This window comes from Gavialis gangeticus, unplaced genomic scaffold (assembly GCF_001723915.1).
Source record: "Gavialis gangeticus isolate Ggan-Ray unplaced genomic scaffold, GavGan_comp1, whole genome shotgun sequence".
NCBI classification, from domain to species: Eukaryota; Metazoa; Chordata; order Crocodylia; family Gavialidae; genus Gavialis; species Gavialis gangeticus.
The window spans coordinates 26,132,605-26,151,844 of record NW_017729000.1 but is presented as its reverse complement, the minus strand read 5'-3'; the positions used below and the strand labels follow the sequence as shown (position 1 = coordinate 26,151,844).

The 19,240-nt window shown below is 41.0% G+C and overlaps 1 protein-coding gene across 2 annotated transcripts in view; it reads left to right on the top strand.

Annotated features, from left to right (window-relative positions):
* SLU7 (SLU7 homolog, splicing factor) overlaps window positions 1-6,433 on the top strand; it is an 18,070-nt gene extending 11,637 nt beyond the window's left edge. For both annotated transcript variants that reach the window (XM_019506476.1, XM_019506475.1), the window contains exons 10-16: window positions 480-547; window positions 743-882; window positions 2,567-2,728; window positions 3,111-3,215; window positions 3,363-3,437; window positions 3,743-3,856; window positions 5,339-6,433. In XM_019506476.1, the coding sequence (XP_019362021.1) occupies window positions 480-547; window positions 743-882; window positions 2,567-2,728; window positions 3,111-3,215; window positions 3,363-3,437; window positions 3,743-3,856; window positions 5,339-5,518 (844 nt within the window). In that variant the 3' untranslated portion in view covers window positions 5,519-6,433. The remainder of the gene's footprint in view (window positions 1-479; window positions 548-742; window positions 883-2,566; window positions 2,729-3,110; window positions 3,216-3,362; window positions 3,438-3,742; window positions 3,857-5,338) is intronic.
* The last annotated feature ends 12,807 nt before the right edge of the window (window positions 6,434-19,240 follow it).

Below are 19,240 nucleotides of genomic sequence, written 5' to 3'. Positions count from 1 at the left end.
GAATAGGCAGCAATTGAGTAACTGGGTGTGGGGGGGTACAGGAAGGCTTCACGGAGAAGTTGGGGGAAGGGACAGAGGCCAAGTGGGGTACCTAGCCCCTCCCCCAGCCACTACTTTACCTGTTGTAGCAGTGGGGGGGGGGGGCTGAATTTAAGACAACCCTCTGACAATTGGATTCTATACCTGGAAAATTTATGAAAATTCATAAATTTGTTTATATATGGACTATAATTTTGGGGGTGGGAGGTTATCTTATTTGAGTAAATACAGTAGTTAGTTGTCTGACTTTACAGTGCCACAAAACATCCTCATAAAAGAAAAGCTATGTTGAAATAATATGGTAGGTAGCATTCTGTGAGTAGTGGTGGCGGCGTGTCCTATCAAGCAAGAGAGCTTCATGGTTAAAATATGCAAAGAAAAAGAATGAAACCATTTGTGTGCTTTTAAAAAAAGGTTACATAAGCATTCTTTTGTTATAGGGTTGGTTATGCAGGTGACAACTTTGTTCGTTACACTGGAGATACCATTTCAATGGCACAGACTCAGTGTAAGTGTTTCATTTTGTCATTAAAATCATTCTCTAAACATTTTAACAGTACTCTGTTTCTTTTCCAAAGAAGTGTAGATAAATTGGAAACCTGGTCATGTAATGATTTTTAGAAAACCCAAATAAAGGTGTCAGTCTGAAAAACGTCCATCAGATTTAAAATGATTATTTCATTGATGTCTTTTACATGTACAGTGTTTGCTTGGGAGGCTTATGACAAAGGCTCTGAAGTTCATCTTCAAGCAGATCCTACAAAGCTAGAACTTCTATACAAATCCTTCAAAGTGAAAAAAGAAGATTTCAAGGCACAGCAAAAAGAAGGCATTCTAGAGAAGGTAAAATAAACGACACTGTTGAACAAGAATTCTGTAGACGTTTGGACAAGCCTGGGCTTTTCCCCTTTTTTGTTACTACTGTTCAAAACTCAAATATTCTAATAAAATCTAAAATTATGTAGTCTTTACCTGCTGGATCCTGGTAAGTTACTTTCTGTAGTCACTAACTGTAGTTCAAGGGTTTGTAATAGAGGTGTGTAAAGCGGGCAGTATTCGATTTGGATTTGGCCCGATTCGGGGGGACAGTGATTCGATTGGCTGATTTGGATCATTGTCCCAATTAGATTTGGCTGAAACTGAAGATTTGATTCTGATTTGGAGAATCAGCAATTCGGCCATTGACGCAGCTTTATATGTGTTTTTCTACATACCTTTAAGGTACCAGGCACAGCTCGTGAACTCTGAGATGGTGGAGCAGACAGAGCGTCCCACAAGTCTACTTCTGGGCCTGCTGCTGAGTGGACGGGGGGACCCCCCTGACCCAGGAGGCACCAGTCATTGAGCTGGGGGGCGGGAGGTCCCCCGCGCGTTCCACAACAGACCTAGAAGTGGACCAGAAGTACTTCTGGTCCACTTCTAGGTCCATTGCTGAGTGCTCAGGGGGGCGCACACCCCCCCCCCCCCCCCCCCCCCCCCCCCCCCCCCCCCCGGCCCTGTGGGACACTCCATCTGCCCCACAATCTCAGCATTCATCAGCCACGCCTGGTAACTGGAGGTATGTAGAAAAAACATATAAAGCTGTGTCTATGGCAAAATCATCAAATCTCTCCAAATCAATTTGGAGACTTCCGATTCGATTCAGAGCGATTTAATGGGTCTCCTGATTCAATTCGGAGATTCGGCCACCTAATTGGGCCAAATCTCCTCCAAACTGAATCGGCAACTGAAGCTCCACACAGCCCTAGTTTTTGTAAGTCTTTCTCTCCCTGTCATGAGGGACTTATCCCTAAACTGTCAGAAACTACTTGGTTTGGCTCACCACGGGTGCCTCAATCTGCAACCCCCCCCCCCCCCATGGACTTGCTGGCCAGATGCTGGTCTTCAAGCTGCTGGGTTGCATTTCTGGCCACGTGCATTCTGCAACCGATTACCGATAATGTCAATTTTCCTTTTATCAGTGCCAATATGATATGGACCAGTATATCGGTGCACCTCTATTCAAAATAGATATTTTTGGAAAACTGAAACCTGGATTGTTTTGTGTAAATGTTGCAAATGTATTTTTCTGGCTAATGCAAGAGGAGTAGTACTTCTCAAAATCTGAATTTGCAGGCTTTTGGTTTTGAGCAATTAATCTGACCTTTTATTGCCATCGCATTTAATTAAACAACTCAATAAAAACAAATCCTCCAAGTAGATTCCAACTTTTGTTGTTGTCAAGAATAATTAACATATCCTTATTTTTCTGTATTGGGATTGCGCTTCTACTGGCATAGAAAGTCTGTGATTATAATGAGGAATATCGTTATGATATTATGGTATCTGTTTTGAACTCAGTAACAAAGCATTATCTTTATTTAGCAAATTGGAAAAAAGCATAAAAATTGAAGCAATCCACTTTGTTCAAAATGTTATGTAATGCTACAGGGAAATATGGTGAGATGATGGGTTTGAAATGCAAATTTATCTGCAAATATCATTTTATGTTTGCAACAAGGTTTTAAAACCATTGTTTTTGTTATAGTACGGAGGACAAGAACATCTCGATGCCCCACCAGCTGAATTGCTGTTAGCTCAGACAGAAGACTATGTAGAGTATTCTAGACATGGAACAGTCATCAAAGGACAAGAGAAAGCTATTGCTCGCTCTAAATATGAAGAGGATGTAACGATCAACAACCATACGGTAAGCAAAGCTAATTTCCGGCTTAATTAGGGGAAATATGATTAGATGCCACTAGGACAGTTGTACAATAACTACATCGCTTTTCCCCCCACCCTCTTTCCCAGCTTGAATAGCTCTAATGGAAGTTACATGTATGAATCAAGGGAAGGTTATGGCAGAGAGATTCAAAAATCCAAATGCAGTTATGCTTCCATAACTTGACTCATAATGGGCATTGGGCATCGTGTTTCCTATTCTTGTAATGTAATATATCAGAAGCGCTTTTTAAAACTTTCCCTCTTCTGTCTTTGGGTAAATTAGTGCTATCTAGAAACGCTACCAACAACATCGTAATAACTCTGACAGCTCAGTAATTGCTTGGTATTGTTTTTTTTCCTTGCAGTGTATTTGGGGTTCATACTGGAAGGAAGGCAAGTGGGGCTATAAATGCTGCCATTCATTTGTCAAGTATTCCTATTGCACAGGAGAAGCTGGGAAAGAAATTGCTGTGAGTATTGCTTCATGTGTAAGCAACTGAACATTGCATACTTCTATAAAGAATTGAGCTAATAAAATAACATGAGGCTAAAATGTGATGTTTGTAATTTGGAATGCATGTTGTGAGATCACACTTCCTCTTATCTTTATCATGCAGAATGCTGAGGCAGAGTTGCCAGAGGAAGAATGCATGGAGGAAGAATACATGGCAAAACCCAAAACACTGGTGGAGGTAAGTTGCTATCCCTTGGAAGTGGGAAAATATCTAGATAAAATGAGCTCTTTGTCATCTGTCTAGCACTTTAAAAGATGAGGGAAGTACATGTAGTAACTATACTACAAAAAAGAGCATACGAGCCATTTTTCTGAGCCCTATTAGGAGGTTTTGTACTGGATTATTGTTAGCATTCAGTACTCATGAGCTAAGCTCTAAGATAGTTGATAGACCCTTGAGGCAGAGTGTATTTTGGAGATGCACCTATATGACAGTAACCACTAGAATTTCAGGCTTACACTTCTACTATTTTTATACTTCAGATGCATCAAGAAAAACAGAAAGAAGAGAAGAAGAAGAAAAAGAAGAAGCATAAGAAGAGCTCAAATTCAGATAGTGATGGTGAAGAGAGAAAGAAACAAGAAAAACTGAAAAGGGTAAGTTTATTCTTGAACAGTTATTCTTTGTTTCTGTAACTGAAAAATTAGGTTTAGTTGAGATCTGCCAATTAATATTTATGTCTTTTCATCATGGGTCTTGTAATACTATGCATTATTTTCCTTTGCTGCTGAGTTGAAGTGGTTTTCAGTACTTTGACATTGAACTACGAGCAATAAGAACTATGAGCAATAAGAACTCATCACAGTCTTTCTGCTAGTTGTATCAATTACTTGACGTATTCCACGAGAGGATAAATCTTGACCCTATCCTGCAAGTGATAATACACATGTGGATTTACTGCATTTATACAGTGTCTCAATGACATCACTAAACACATCACCGCTGAGCTGTGGATTGGAGCTTTAAAAGTTGCATGCTGTGCTTTGGCCACTTTGGATGCTGACAGGTATAGGAGTGGGGAAAAACAGTACTTTACTGGAAGAGAAAGCACATTAGTTTGATTCAGTTCTGCAGCATCTGTATAGATTGGGCACTTCAGCGGGGCTTTTTGGCATTTTTATCTAATAGCTGGTTCAGTCAGCTATTAGATAAAAGCACCAAAAAGCCCTGCTGAAGCCGCCTGATCTATGCAGATACAGGGTGAACTGAGTCAGACTGACACACAGTACCTCTTCTGAGCATGTGCTGTGCTCAGTGCAGGGGCATGCCAAGCTTAAAGTAAATCACTGTTTGTTGCAGGGGGGATGGTGCGGTGTTCTGTCTGTTTCCAGCCTTTTTGGTTGAACAACAGCCATAATTGAATAGCAGACAGCAGCAGTGCACCAAAGAAAGAAATAGCTTGCTGTGGCGTTCTTTTTAATTAGCTCTGACTTCAGTTTTAAAAAGTGCTTAAGTAACTTGGGAAGGCATCATTCAGTGACTTCAAACAGTAACTTGTGCTGCTAGATCCTTTGGCTGCCTTTTTAAAGTTCCAACCTGCACACACATCCACTTGAAAATTATTGTACTTCAACAGCCTATAGCAGTGGTTTTCAACCTTTCTAGACTGGAAACACTTCTTGGAAAATGCTAGAGCTTTGAGTTTTCATTTGTGTTTTTTTTACCATGGAAATTTAATACAGCAGTATTTCTGTTGTAACAAACTCAGAAAGACCGCAACAGGTCAAAATGTTATTAACATTATGGTTTCCTGTTCGAAATCTCTGGCTTTATTTTGTGATTGCATATCTAAAATTGCTAACAATGTGTGGCACAGCCATGGCACCCTGGTTGAGAATTGTTGTCCTGTGGTTATACTATGTATATACACTGTGAATAAACTGGCAGCTAATTAAAATGCGGTTTAAATGCTAGCTTGTTTTTTGCATTAGAAGTTATAAACCTGAAATGTGTAAAAGAAGAATAAGCACTAGCTTTGTATGGTTTTGGAGTATGTGGTGTACCTTTCTGCCTGATGTTGGCTTTTTACAGGAGTAGGATCTGATGTGTTCCTCCCCTTATTTTTGCTTTCACTTCAGGCATTAAATGCAGAAGAGGCTCGTCTCCTCCATGTTAAAGAACTCATGCAGCTAGATGAGAGGAAGAGGCCGTATAACAGCATGTACGAAACCCGTGAACCAACAGAGGAAGAAATGGAGGCTTATAGGATGAAACGACAGAGACCAGATGATCCTATGGCTTCCTTTCTTGGACAGTAATCATGTGAAAAGTATTCCAACATGCAGGACTGGCTGTCGATACATGATACTTGGGGAGCAAGTATCTAGAATTTTGGTTATTTCCACATTTCTGTGAAATGTTGCAGAAATGGCACTTTTTAACAAGGGAGAAGTCAGTGAATGGTATTTAAAGCAAGTGCTTTCAAGCTTATTAATGCTATGTGGGGTGCTTTTCTTTCTCTAAGTATATTTAGTATAGAGTCGATGCTACTGAAGTATAAGTAGTGGACAACTGCTTTAAGTCCCTTATACCAGTACAGTATGAAGGAAGAGAATGTCTGGTCAGGAAAATTAACTGTATCTAATTGAGCTGGCCAGCAGGTGTCACTGTTTCAACACACAAATTTCTGAATATATAGCAAGTGGTGCCTAGACTATCATCACTGATAGGTCTTTTCCTGCAAATGGCACAAAGTGGAAAATAGAATCATTCTTAGTCATTTGTCATACCTATTTTGTGAATGCAGAATGTAAAAACTGATCTGCTGTGATGTACTGACTGGTTAAATTGAATGTAAAGTTTTAATGCTGTCCATTAATGGTTGTACTGAAAAGGTTAAGAAAAGCTTATTCTACCGACTCTGAAATTTCTATTTTAATCATCAGTATACCCTTTTATGCGTATCCCTTCTTTGCCGGTCTACACTGAAAATGCAATGTATTGTGAAAATTTGACCAACTTTGCACTGCATTCTAATTTTAGTAGACATGAATGCCATTCCAAGCATTTAGATTGTCCTGACATCAATACTTGTCATTGTGGTGGTTTGACTTTGAGAAGAAATATTTGTATATTTCTTAAATTAATTCCATCTCTTAATCTGCAATATTAGATGTCAGGTGTAAGGGCTAATTTCTAGTTGTGATCATCTTGGATTAAATACAGGATATTTATACTGCTGGAAACATGATTTCTAGGTTTCTAAGGGGAGAGGTGCAAGACTTAGTTGAGAACTGTCCAGGCATAGAAGCATTGGATTTTGGCACTAGTGACACTTCCTACATAGCTTTTGGAAGTTGTGTAACCTCTACCAGAAAGTTACTTGGTTCAACTGATTCACATTAAGACCTGACTGTGCTGCAGGCACTACAGTCGGAGGGACTAAGTACCACAGAGAGAAGCTTATAACCAAAGTTTGTTAAATATGTAATATATATAAATATAGTTGCAGTTACAACTTTTTGCACTATAGCACTATATCGGTCTGGAGTTGGACAGCTATTCCCAACTGGCAAATACAAACAGATGTTAATAAAGTTTCCTATGGCCCTCCTATTTTATTTTTATGAATAGAAGCCCTAATTACAGTGGGGAAATAACGACTGCACCTGGTACCTCAAGGTCTGTAGAAAAAACATTTAAAGCTGTCTATGTCCGAATCACTGATTCTGTGAATCAGCATTGAATCTTCAGATTCGGATTCGGCCCAATCAAATCAGGGACTCTGATCGAAATCAATGGATCAAATCGCTGTCCCCCATTCAGGCTGAATCCAAATTTGAATGGAATTTCACACACCCCTAATGCTTACCAATTAAATGATTTATGTTGCAACTTTCCACCTGTGAAGTTAGGTTGATAGCACATCAGTTTGTTTTGTGTTGCATGTTCCTGTTCCCACTGTACTACTGAAAATTCAGAACAAAAATCAGTTGCTGCTAAGGTCTTGTTTTTAACCTTGTAGATTCTAGAGCATTTTGACTTGCAAGACAGAAACCCAGTTACAGGTGTGGAATCATGAATGCACAACCAAGGTGATGGGAATGAAACTATAAGCATAAGCATTCTTATTTTGCAAGTCACAGTTTTCTGTCACCTTAGCATAGAAATATCACCTTCTTTTCCATTGCCTTATTTTTTTTTCCTGGCTCTCACTAGTGACTTAAAAATGCTTTTATATCAATTCTTCAAGGATGATAAAATGCAAAGCATCCAACTGCAACCAATTATGTCTGATGTAACAGCTGTGGATCATATTTACATAGAATACTGTATGTTTTTATGTAATACAAACATACTTATTTCTTGCATGCTTTGTATGTAGTTTTCTAAAAACTACATGCTCACAAACTGACTACAATCTAATGTACAAAATATTCTGCAGAGCAGAATTGTGCTATCTCCATTGTGGTTCTACCTTTAAACTCCATGTGAAGCTTCCACTGATCTTAGTGGAAGTGTCTCAGCTTGAGTGCAGATAAAGACAGTGTAAATATGCATGCAGACCCTGGCTCTGCCCTTTAAACCAAAATACTAAAGATCAGTTTAGGGCTAGTAACTAATTAACCTGTCATCTTGGCCATCAAGCCTGAGCTGTAGATACAGCTCATAGGGGTGTGACTGTTGATAACTGTTTTCTTCATGCTGTAAATGTGAAGGGAAGGTCTCCTTAGGTCCCCTTTTTCCCTTTCTATGAAAGGTAAACATCTCAAAGACCTGCCAGTGTAGCATACACTATTCTATGAAACTTCAAGTTGCAGTTAGTGGGGGAAGAGGGAAATTTTTTAGCAAATAAATATATTGGTAAACTGCAGTTGTATCTGCATAGTGAGATGCTTTTAAATACCTGAAGATACAAATGTACCTCTGTGTTCACTGCCTAAGAAATACATTGGCCTGCTTTCCCTTTGGAAGAAAAGATAAACAACCCTTGGGGGGGAAAAGTAATTATGGTTGGATTGTTCCTCAGAATCCAATCCTCTGAGATCACAAGAAATGCAAGACAGATCTATCTCTAAACCAATTGTGACAAACTAAATAAAAAACTACAATGAAAGATATGCTATTTATAGTACAGGAGTCAAAATACCAGCATGGATCTCAGCATGGGGATTAAATTTGCTTTGTCTGCTTTTCTTGGCTTCACTACACAATATAACTGTCGGTCCACGCACTTGACTTGCTAGTGCAGAAAAAAAATCCTTTTTCAAATTAATTTGAAACAAATTTTATATGTTGGTTGGGACAAAAATGAAGTAGAAATATACCTATTCTTGCAAGCACCAGAAGTTCCCAGGGCTGCTGGGAAGCTCTTTACTTGTGTAAATTTACTAAAATGGAAGCAAGAGGAGACTATACTCCATAGCTTGTTAAGACAAATTAATCAACTTAAATTGTAATAAGCTGGATCTGCAGTGATCTATTTGACGCAGTCATTGAAGATTTGTTTTTGTTACAGTAAGAAGCATTCATCAGGAAAGAATCTGACTGCAGGCAAAACTCTTAAGCTTACTTTCCCACCTTCCTTTGCAACAGTTCTCACATTTTCCTTTGTAGTGATTTGCTTCCTCTAGTCAGTCAGAGTGTCGAAGGGCACACACATAAACCCCAGGGCTGGGACTAGAGTTAGTTCTCTGGCAGCAGCCAAGGGGGAAGGATCTCTCATAAAGGAAGCTAACTAGAGATGCTTGATTGCCTGTTCTGTTTCTGATAGGGTTAAGGGGACTCCAGGAGCTCACCAGGTACCCTGGCCTGCAAGACACTTAGTGCTAGGGTTGATTCTTTTAAAGGGATAGAGTGCACCCTGAATTGCTTATGTTATAGCCCAGGGGCTCATATTATAGTTGTTGTTTATAAACCAGTGGATCAGGCTGAGGCTATTAGGGAAGGAAGAGGCGGCCTCATTGAGGGGCCCTTTACAGTGGGGACCCCAGCGCCAGAGAGTGCACAGTGATGGGGGTTGAGCAGACCCCAGTGCCAGAGGGTGTAGGTGTTGAGACAGAACTAAGCTGAGGCCTCAACACAAGAAGATTACCCCGTGCCAAGCCTCGCAGATGTTAAGGGATTGTTTTGGAGCCATGCATCTAGCCCATAAGGCTTGGGGGTATCATAAGGCATCTCCTGACTGGGACCCAATAAAGGGGTCTAGCTACCCACAGGGTTTAGAAGAGCCTGTCAGAACTGTGACCAAGCAGCAACATGAGGGCAGCCTCCCAATCCATCACTTATAGCAGCAAGACATGGCAGGTAAGATTAGTAGGCACCATAGGGCAGAGCCAGCATGGTCACAGTACCCTAGGGACATCACGGCCACCCCAGGGGCAGCCATATCGTGACACAGAGCTTGTAGGGTAGGAACCTAGCCAGTTCTTTTAAAGACATGCATGTAATTATAAAGCACAATATTAACACTCAAATACTGTTAATAAAGAAATCTGCAGAGTCTATACAACATGGTATCTCTTTGCCTTCTGCAAGGTACCTGACCTGGCAGTTTCCCAGCTGTAATGCTTTGAAATTGGATCTTTACATCTTGGTTTACCCCCCAGGTAAAGCCATATAGTGTTCTGCAGGTGATGTCTAATCCTTTAAAGCTGGATGAGTTAAATCCAGTTCTGAATATCCTGGTGCCTAAACTCTCCTGGCAAAGGCAGAGATATTGCAATTAATGATGACATGAGGTTAGCCCTATAAGGGAAAAAAGAAACTAAGGTGTGTAAAGCCTGTACAATGACTGTTCTTTGCCTAGTCAAACAATACTCATGCTGTGTCTCACTCAGTAACTCCAGTTTGCTGTGTCCCTGTTGGTACAACTCCTTTTAATATTTTGCACTATTGAGTTAGAGAACAGCCAGAACACTTGGGGCTGGGCTGTAAGCAGGCATCTCCCTTTTGTTCCATTAGTACATCTGTTTGGATTAATTTTGCTAGATATAGCATAAAGAAATGGGGACAATAGCATTCCAATCTAAATCTGTTTATTTTACATAATCTTAATTTGTTTACAACCCTAACATGACCCAACCAGAATCCCCTGTGGGAATATTAGGCACAGATGTTTTCTTTCTTGTGCAAAATATTACTACAGTTTAAACCTCAGTGGACTTGTAAAAACCTCGCTCTGTCAAATGATATAGTTTAGTCTGCTACGTGGGCAGATTTACAAAGCCAAACCCATCCAATCCACCTATTGGAATGGATGGATGTTCCAATACCTCAGAGCAGTTTTTAGAAACAACCAACACAAATTCTTGTTCATACTGTGTCTTTGGATCTGAGCATAGCCTTGCAATTCTATAACCACCCACAGCACCCAAAGTGGGTCACTTTCAAGCTGGTTTGTGTCAGTATTACATGTGTGTCTTTAAAAAAGGAATATATGAAACTAGTCCATTTCAATAAATTCAAACAACTAAAAGCAAAGATATAACCCTATCATCACTTAAACATATATATAGCTGCTCTGAGTCTTTCATATATGGTAGGATATAACCTAAGTCTTCTGGCTAAATATGCCCAGTCAATGCACATCCAAATCCAGGCCTTGTGAACAATCATCAGACCATCAGCAGATCTCAGCTGTCATAGTAGTGCAGGAAGAAGAGGAGTTTCCTAGTGTTTATACACTCCAGTGATCATAACACTTATAGGTTTTCAGGCCTTTGGGGTGCCTATACACATCCTCCAATTCTTTCTAATTAAAACACATTGGAGCAGACTCAATTAATTAAAGCATTCTAACTGGAATGCTGTAGTGTTGCCACAGCGTCAAGTGTATAAATCTCTGCAGGTTTAAAAATGGTCATTATGGATGCTTTAACTAAAGCTCTTCGAATGACATGTGATGCTGTGGTGTTTTAATTACAGCAGCTCTCCAAGAACTGCTGCAATTAACCCCCACACATGCACACCCATCCACCTGCAAGCACGTGTATAGGCACCTTTTGGTGGGGGAGGGGCACTAGAGCAGACCTCCCTTCCATAATGCTGAGCTGATGGAGGGGCATGGCAAGGCCCCAGCAGGACATTCTGATTAGGGATGGGTTCCCCCTCCTCTTGACCAGCCCAGCAGGTAATTGATAACATAGTGTTTATCACCCCATTATGAAAATGACAGAGACATTACCAGCTACCCATTGATTCTGCTTTTGTCCTGTCTGCCACAGCATGGACCATACCCAGCATGTGGTCTGCTAGCTAATGATGAGAGGTGTCTGTGTAAGGCGGTGAGGAAGGGGGAGCAGAGAGAGGTCAGGCAGATGCCTGCAGTCTCTGCTGAGCTCCAGCCAGGGAGCAGAGGGGAGGGGCCAGTTCTGCTGTGGAGCAGAGAGCCCTGCCCAGCCCAGAGAACATGCTGGGATGCCGGGGGAGTCTGGTTTAACTTAAACCAGGAAGAGGTCTGGGACAGAAGTTGCATAAATTGGTTTGACTTAAATCAGTTAAGTCTGATACTACATTCAACCAGGTTTATCTCAAACTGGTTTCAGCCATTTTCAAATTGGTTTATGTGCACTGAACATCTGTTCTGTTAGAGCTTTAAACCAGTTTCTGATCACTTAAACCAGTTTGTATGTAATGTTTGTCCCTAGCCAAAAGGGTACACAAACCATCAGACTACAGATCATGGTGAGCTGAGATGCATGCACTCAATCTATCCTGCAGACACTTTCCCACTCTAAGTAATTAGAAACATTAGAAGAGGAGGTTGCAGTGAATCGGCCACATCAAGAGCATGGGGGGAGACCATGTCCCCAGGAATATTTTGTTTAGGAAGATATGAGACAGCTCTAGAAAGTGGGGTCACCCCTTCTGGTGGTACTACGATGCAAAAATGATATGAAGTCATTTAACATCAACATAGAAAGATGGGAAGAGCATGAAGAATCCCATCTGGTCTGGAGGTAACATCTGGCACTGGGTGCAGCTCAACATGAAGTGGTTTTGATCCAGAGAAAGAAGCATGCTGTAAACTTGGGCTCCAGCTCAGACAACACATGGATCTGTGAAACTCATAACAATCTGTATTGCTCTTAAATTGAGCTCATCAGCCACAAATGGATTCATCAGGCATCTTACTAAACCTCTTACATGTACACCATTATCCAGAAGACCAACGGTTGCCTATATATAACAAATATTAACTGGTGTATGGCCTTGAACTAGTTCTTCCACTTTCCAGGTGAGTCCCCTGACCCCCAAGCTAGGAGTCTTAGACATTTTCCAGGGAGGCAGACAATATAAGCTCCCATCACACACAAGAGGGAACTGCACCATCTGTAATGTTTGGGGTTACTGCTCTGAATTACTGAATCAGGGTGAAGGAAGAAACAGCATTAGCCACCTCTAAATAAATTCCCGGCCAGAGCTATTCACTAAATAGTTTAGGTATAACCCAAACCCCATTTTTTTAGTAAATTTATTGTTCACTGAAAACATTTCACCCAGCTCAGTGCCAAGTTCCACAGGAGAGACCAGTGGTTGGAGGCAGAATTTGATGGTAGCTATTATTACACTAAGCAGCTTTTTCAAGTATTTTCTGAGGATTCTGCTTTTCCCATAACAGCAGAAAAACTCAACCATTACTGGTGTGTGCAGATGCTACCCATGCCACTGAAGTCTCAATGTACTAAAGAATTCTGTAGCTTTCTAGGACACATCACGTTTTAACCAGTCACAACAAATGTTCTAGTGTCTATCCTTTTTCTTAACTTCAGCTTTGTTTCTCAGTGAGGCACGTGCTTTAGGAAACTCTTTTGAGGGTATAACTTGTTAATATTAGTGGCTGCTGATTTATAAAGTGCCTTGAGTACAGAAGAAAAATTGGCCTTTTCCCATGTCAGCAGCTGGTTATCTTTCAATGACCATCCAGATTGATTCTAATATCGCACCGCCAGTGGTGCATGCCTTTGAGCAGCAATAGTTACTTAGCCATGGACTGGCCCGTATGGGGCCAGTTTCCCCATTGAGATATGCAGCTGACTTGATTTGTATTATCACCTGTCCATGCTATGCTAGGGAAGAAACAAGTGGACACTGTTCCTACTTGACTCAGAAGTCTCCAAAACACATTTGGAGGGTTATTTTCAACCTGGAAAAATGTGGGCAGTGGAGTTCCCCAAGGTTGGGTCCTTGGATCAGTGTTGTTCAATATCTTCATCGGTGACTTAGATGAGGGCGTGGAAAGAACTCTGTCCAAATTTGCAGATGATACCAAATTATGGGGCAAAGTAAACACATTGGAGGGCAGGGAGCGGATTCAGGCAGATTTGGACAGGTTGGGAATGTGGGCAGAACAGAACAGGATGCAGCTTAACAAAGATAAGTGCAAAGTGCTGCATCTAGGGAGAAAGAATCACCAACACAGCTATAGACTAGGAGGTGACTTTCTAAACAGCACAGCAACAGAAAGGAATCTCAGAGTCATAGTTGACTCCAAAATGAACATGAGTTTTCAATGTGATGAAGTGATAAGTAAAGCTAACTGTACTCTTTCATGCATTAGAAGGTGCATCACAAGCAGGTCTAAGGAGGTGATATTTCCCCTTTATGCGGCATTGGTAAGACCGTAGTGGTCTTGATTTAAAGGCTCAAACAATAGTGAATCCATTATGTCCTTAAAGTATTTATTCTGATTATGGACTGTCCTTAACTAACTGTTCTTGTTCTTGAAATCTTGAGTCTTATTTCTCATCTGAATTTCTCTCTGTTCAGCCTCCCTCCCTATGATCTCATCAGATCTTTTCTACTAAGTGAAAGCAACCTGTCAGCCCTCTTTCCCACGTAGGTACTTGTAGATAGTCATCAAAGCATACTTTAACATTTCCTTGGATAAGATAAACAGATCTAGTTTCTTTACTCTGCCATGATAAGGCATGTTTTTCAGACCTTTAATCATTCTTGTAGCTCTTTTGTAAACCTTTTGCAATTTTTCAACCTCCTCATTGAAATGTGGCTAGAGGATGAGGGCTTTCTTTTAAAGTTCTTTTTCGGTCTTCTGTGATATTATTACACAACTCACATGTGCCCTATGTAGGTGAGTGAGAGAAGATGACTATATATAAAGTAACTTGGGGAAAGAAGACCCATTGTAAAAATAGCAAAACACCACAAACCTAATGCTTATTGTCTTCTGCATTTCCTGTTTGCCGTGGTTCGTCCATTTGTACGATTGGTTTCCATAGTCCCTCTCCCCATACCCCCCACATATATTTCATGTATTTTTATCTTAATAGCTTAAATTGCAGCTCTTTAAGAACAGAGCTAGTTATCTCAAGGGCATCCTTTAAATTGAAATAGAGATTCAATGTAATTTATAGGGGCTTTTGGACAGAGGCTTCTAAGCTTCTTTTGGGTAATGCAATAAAAGCAACTTGAATCATGATTTAACACTAGCCATGCAGACCTGTCAGGCAGAAAATATCTTTGCCAACATATTAGTATCAGCAAAATAAAAATCAACTCCCCAAATGCCACTGTTGATCTTTGCAGATGTACACATTTCCCTTTCTGTTTCCCATTCTGTTCCAAATGCTTATATTTTGGACTACTTCTAATCCATCTGTGACCCAGTGAAATGACTCAGCAGTAGGAAAACAGCTGCAAGGTCAGTGTTTATAACAAGATAGTAAAATAGAGAGTAAATGGGGGAAAATCCTCTCTAGTTAAGGTTCTATTTAGGCCCAGTATTTCTGGGCATGGATATAAGCATTCTCTTATACCTGTTTTCCAAGCAGTCATATATAGACCTTACCCTGAGCCACATGCACATGGGTAACTGAAGTTAATCTTTTTTCATTAGGGACCAAGTAACGTACCTTGTTCATGTTGCATAATTATTCTGTGTACTCATTAAAAGGTTTAGTCCCACTAAAAAGAGGTGAATTAAAGTCCGCTATACTCGAGAGTGCTGCAGACTCTAGGGAAATCTACCAGCGTTGCTTGTCCAGCAGTGTTGGAAATTTTCCAGTGTTGGAAACCTTAGTGTAGAGGGGTCTTTCCCGTGTTGGAAACCCTAGCTGCTGAGGAAGACCTTAGCAGTATATTAGTTAAACTTGATCACAATGCTACAAAGCCCCATCAACTGAGCAGGTGTTGGTGGGACTGGGTTTTTTTGTTTATTTTGTTTTGTTGTGTTTTTTAACGAATGGCCCTAATGTAGACAGGTCATGATCTCTCTTAGTTACTTACAAATGGTTCCTAACTAAAAATTCACAAAGCTAATGTTCAGGATTCTTTCTGTTCCATTTTGAAAGTCAAATGTATTTATTTAATACAAATGCATTGCCAAATATGTTCTCCTGCACAGCTTTCTGAAATCCCATTGGCCACAAGAAAGCAATCACAGGCTCAGCATTCAAGCATAGACATATTTTCCATTCAGACATCAAGTGCTGGGGAAAGACACAGCTCCTAGGAACCATTTCATCTCTTTGCACATCATCTAAGTAGGTCAGAAATCCTCTCTCTGCATCTGACGTGTTGCACATCTGAACACAAGATAACCAGCTCCTGATAGTAACATCTTGAATTAAATGAAAGGACTCTGAGCTCTGCTCTGTGCTTTACTTCTTCCTCAGTAGCTGTTGGATATTTTAAATTATCCTGAAATATTTCTGTATGATTTCAACGTGTCTTTTTTACTTCCCTTGAAAGCTTTGCCCTGGTCTTTGGAACAAAGCAAAAGGTTTTAGGTATAATAATTATCCTGTCTGAACAGCTAAATGCAGTCTGCTGTCTCATTGTTTAGCTCACATCTGGTATGAGCTCACTTTTTCTGCTTTTTAGAATGTGTTAGAAAGGAATAGGTATCTGGGTTGTAGCCGTATAGCTTACTACATTTTGACACCCTTGGCATTGACAATATTTGTAAAGTACAAGGGGAATGAAATCTTTCAAAATAGTTGAGAAGTCCATCTTTTTTGTGTGTTTTATGAATTAAAAATGACCCCCAGGAAAAAGCCTCTATTGTTTCAATGACAGAAATGCCTTCCCATGTTGTTGCATGTGTCTGTATTGCTGTAGTGCAGTGTTTCCCAACCAGTGTGCCGCAGCACAAAAGTGTGCCGTCAGAAATGAAGAGGTGGGCTGCAGAATTTTGCTGTGGCAATGGGCTACAATTGCTGGGAGGATGGGGAATGCCTTAACAGGCATGCTGCGGAAAATGTTTATTACTGTATGCTTGCCTTGGGCTGGAAAAGGTTGGAAAACACTGCTTTGGTGCCCACTAGCACCAGTTGTAATGTAGGACCCCCCTGGGCTAAGTACTTGACAACAACAACACGACGATGAACCCTATTGCCAAAGAGTTTACTATCTCCTATCCAAGTGCAATCCAAACAGACAGATTTTTTTTTTCCAAATATTTCTGAGAAGGAACCCCAAACTACAGGAAGTTCTAGGTCAAAGCGAGAATCAGGTAAGTACTTTGGAATCCATTTGCACAAAAACCCGAGTCTAGGAGTCAAATTGAAATCTCCCCTCTGCCCAGCACCATATAGGCCTCTTTCACTTTAACTCTTGCCTTCTCAGTTCATGTTCCCAGATCTAAACTGTTTATTCCTGTAGGCTTTTATACCATGCTCATCAGTACGGGATGAGACCATACTACTCGACACAAGATGGCTTCAGAGAGTTCTCACTTGAGTTGCGGCAACTGCTCAGGTTGCCTTTCTCCATTCCAAAACCGACTTCCTAGTTCTGTAGCCATTACAGGGTATCCTTAAGCCACGTGTATAAATCCCAGTGATACAAACACTTAACATGCATGGGTTTTTTTAGATCCTTGAAGTAGTGATGTTACAAAAGCATTTTTGATGCAAGAAAGGCAGAGCTAAGTAGCAAAAAGTTGCAACAGTGTCAGTCCAAGATGTGATATAACACCTGTTCAGTAGGTTAGGTGATACCTGGACTTGTCATTTAGTGGGAACCCAACATGCAAAGCCCTCTAATAAATATAAGCAATCCAGGTCCAAACAGGTCCTTTTTTAACAACAAAGTGTTTTGAGGGTTTTTTTATAAGGTTTTATTTTGTTATTAAAATAGGGAGGAAATATTTTCTGGTAGCCAGAGAACAAGGAGCCAGGACTCATTTATATTTTTACTTTTCTTTGTATGACCTTTAGCAAAACAAAAAAACTTTTGTGTGCTTCATAAATAAAATACTCATATATTTCCCCTGGGTACTGTGAGGCTTACTTAGGACTAGCAAAGTGCTATAAGATTGTAAAATATCATTACTACTATAATTATTTTATTTTTATAATGTAATTAAAGGCAGCTGGATCTTTCTAATGACCAAATCTCTCTGGATCCTCAGAGCATTCTGAATCCCTGACTTTTCCAAAAGCAGTCAGAGGTGAAATTTAAGAAAATCAGAGAACTGGTATGAAAGGGCTGTTAGAAAATCAGGAGCAATTCCAATAGGGTACTCCTAACTTGCTGATCTGTACTGAAGACTTCAGGGTAACTCATACAAGTACAGAAATGTAGCACACTTGAGCCAAGGTTGCCACACCCACTTATAAGAAGTGGAATTGGGCTTGTTGTTTTAAAAAGTTGCTTACATTTTTTTAGAGTCACGGGTTGCAATTTTTGGGGCTTGTTTTATTTGGAGGTTGCTTATATTGGGCTTTTTTTGTAATAGGTGACTTTAAAAAAGCTATAGTTCAGGAGTGGGCAAAATAGTGGGTCCGGTCAGCAGCCGGAGTCCATTTCCCGGCAGCCCCTGCCAGCGTGGCTGGGGCCAGTTTCCAGGAGACCCCAGCAGCAGCTGCACTGTGATAGCCCATAGGACTGTGCAAAATTTCATTGGGCGTTTTGTTTTGAAGCTGTTTCGATGCGTTTCGACCTCGAAACAGCAAAATCAAAATGAAACAAAAGCCTTTGAAACAGCTTTGAAATGAAACAAGGGCACTCAAACATTTCAAAAGTTTTGAAACATTTCGAGTTTAAAAGCCAGACTTTCTTGTCCTCAACACTAGTCCTAGCCAGCAGCAGCAGCCTCCTGTCATCCAGCGCAGATCCAGGGGCCGCAGCTCCTGGGAGGATTCTGGCCCAGCCCCCAGCCCTCCTAGCAGTGTGGGCCCCTGGATCTGTGCGCCAGGTGACAGCATGCTGTCACTGCCGGCTAGGGCCAGCGGTAGCACCAATCTTCTCAGTGCATGGCACAGGCTGCACCCAGCGCCAGTCCCAGCTGGCAGCAGCAGCCTCCGGTCATCCAGCAGGCAGATCAGGGGCCTGCCTGCACCCCCAGGAGGGCTGCAGGGCTTTGCTGGATTCCTCCCAGGGGTGCGGGCCCCCAGTCTGCCTGCTAGATCACAGGATGCTGCTGCTGCCGGCTAGGACTGGCGCTGGGCGAATAGATGTTCTCCTAGCCCCTGATGTTCGACCCTTGTATACTTAAAGGCTGCCACCAAGTTCCCCTGAGTCTTCTCTTGTCCAGGCTAAACAGTCCCATGTCCTTCAGCCTCTCCTCATACGGTCTATTCTCCAGACCTCTAATCATTCATGTGGCCCTCCTTTGGACTCTTTCCATACATCTCTCTTGAAGTGCGGCACTCAGAACCAGACGCACTACTCCAGCTGTGGCCTCACCAATGCTGAGTAGAGTGCTAGGTAGTGTAACACCACAATGCAATACACTCCGTATACTGAGAAGCAATTTCTAACACATTGTAATTTAAGCAAAAAAAAATCTATTCAAACATCAGTTTTTATTTTCATACAATCCATTTTAACTCCATGTGGAAAAAGTCAAAGTCATTCCAGGTACCCGTGACTAGCAGATGCTTGCAGTCCAGTTAATCTCCTTTTGCTGGCTAAATCTGTGACTGTACATAAGGATGTTTGCTGAAAAACATTCATGAATAATGTCCTTGCCTACACAGTGCATTTTAAGAGCTGTCAGGTTGCTATACTTCTATAGGCCCTTCTATAGGCCTTGTTTACCCAGAACTCTTCTAACGTTTTATTTAAATCGTAGT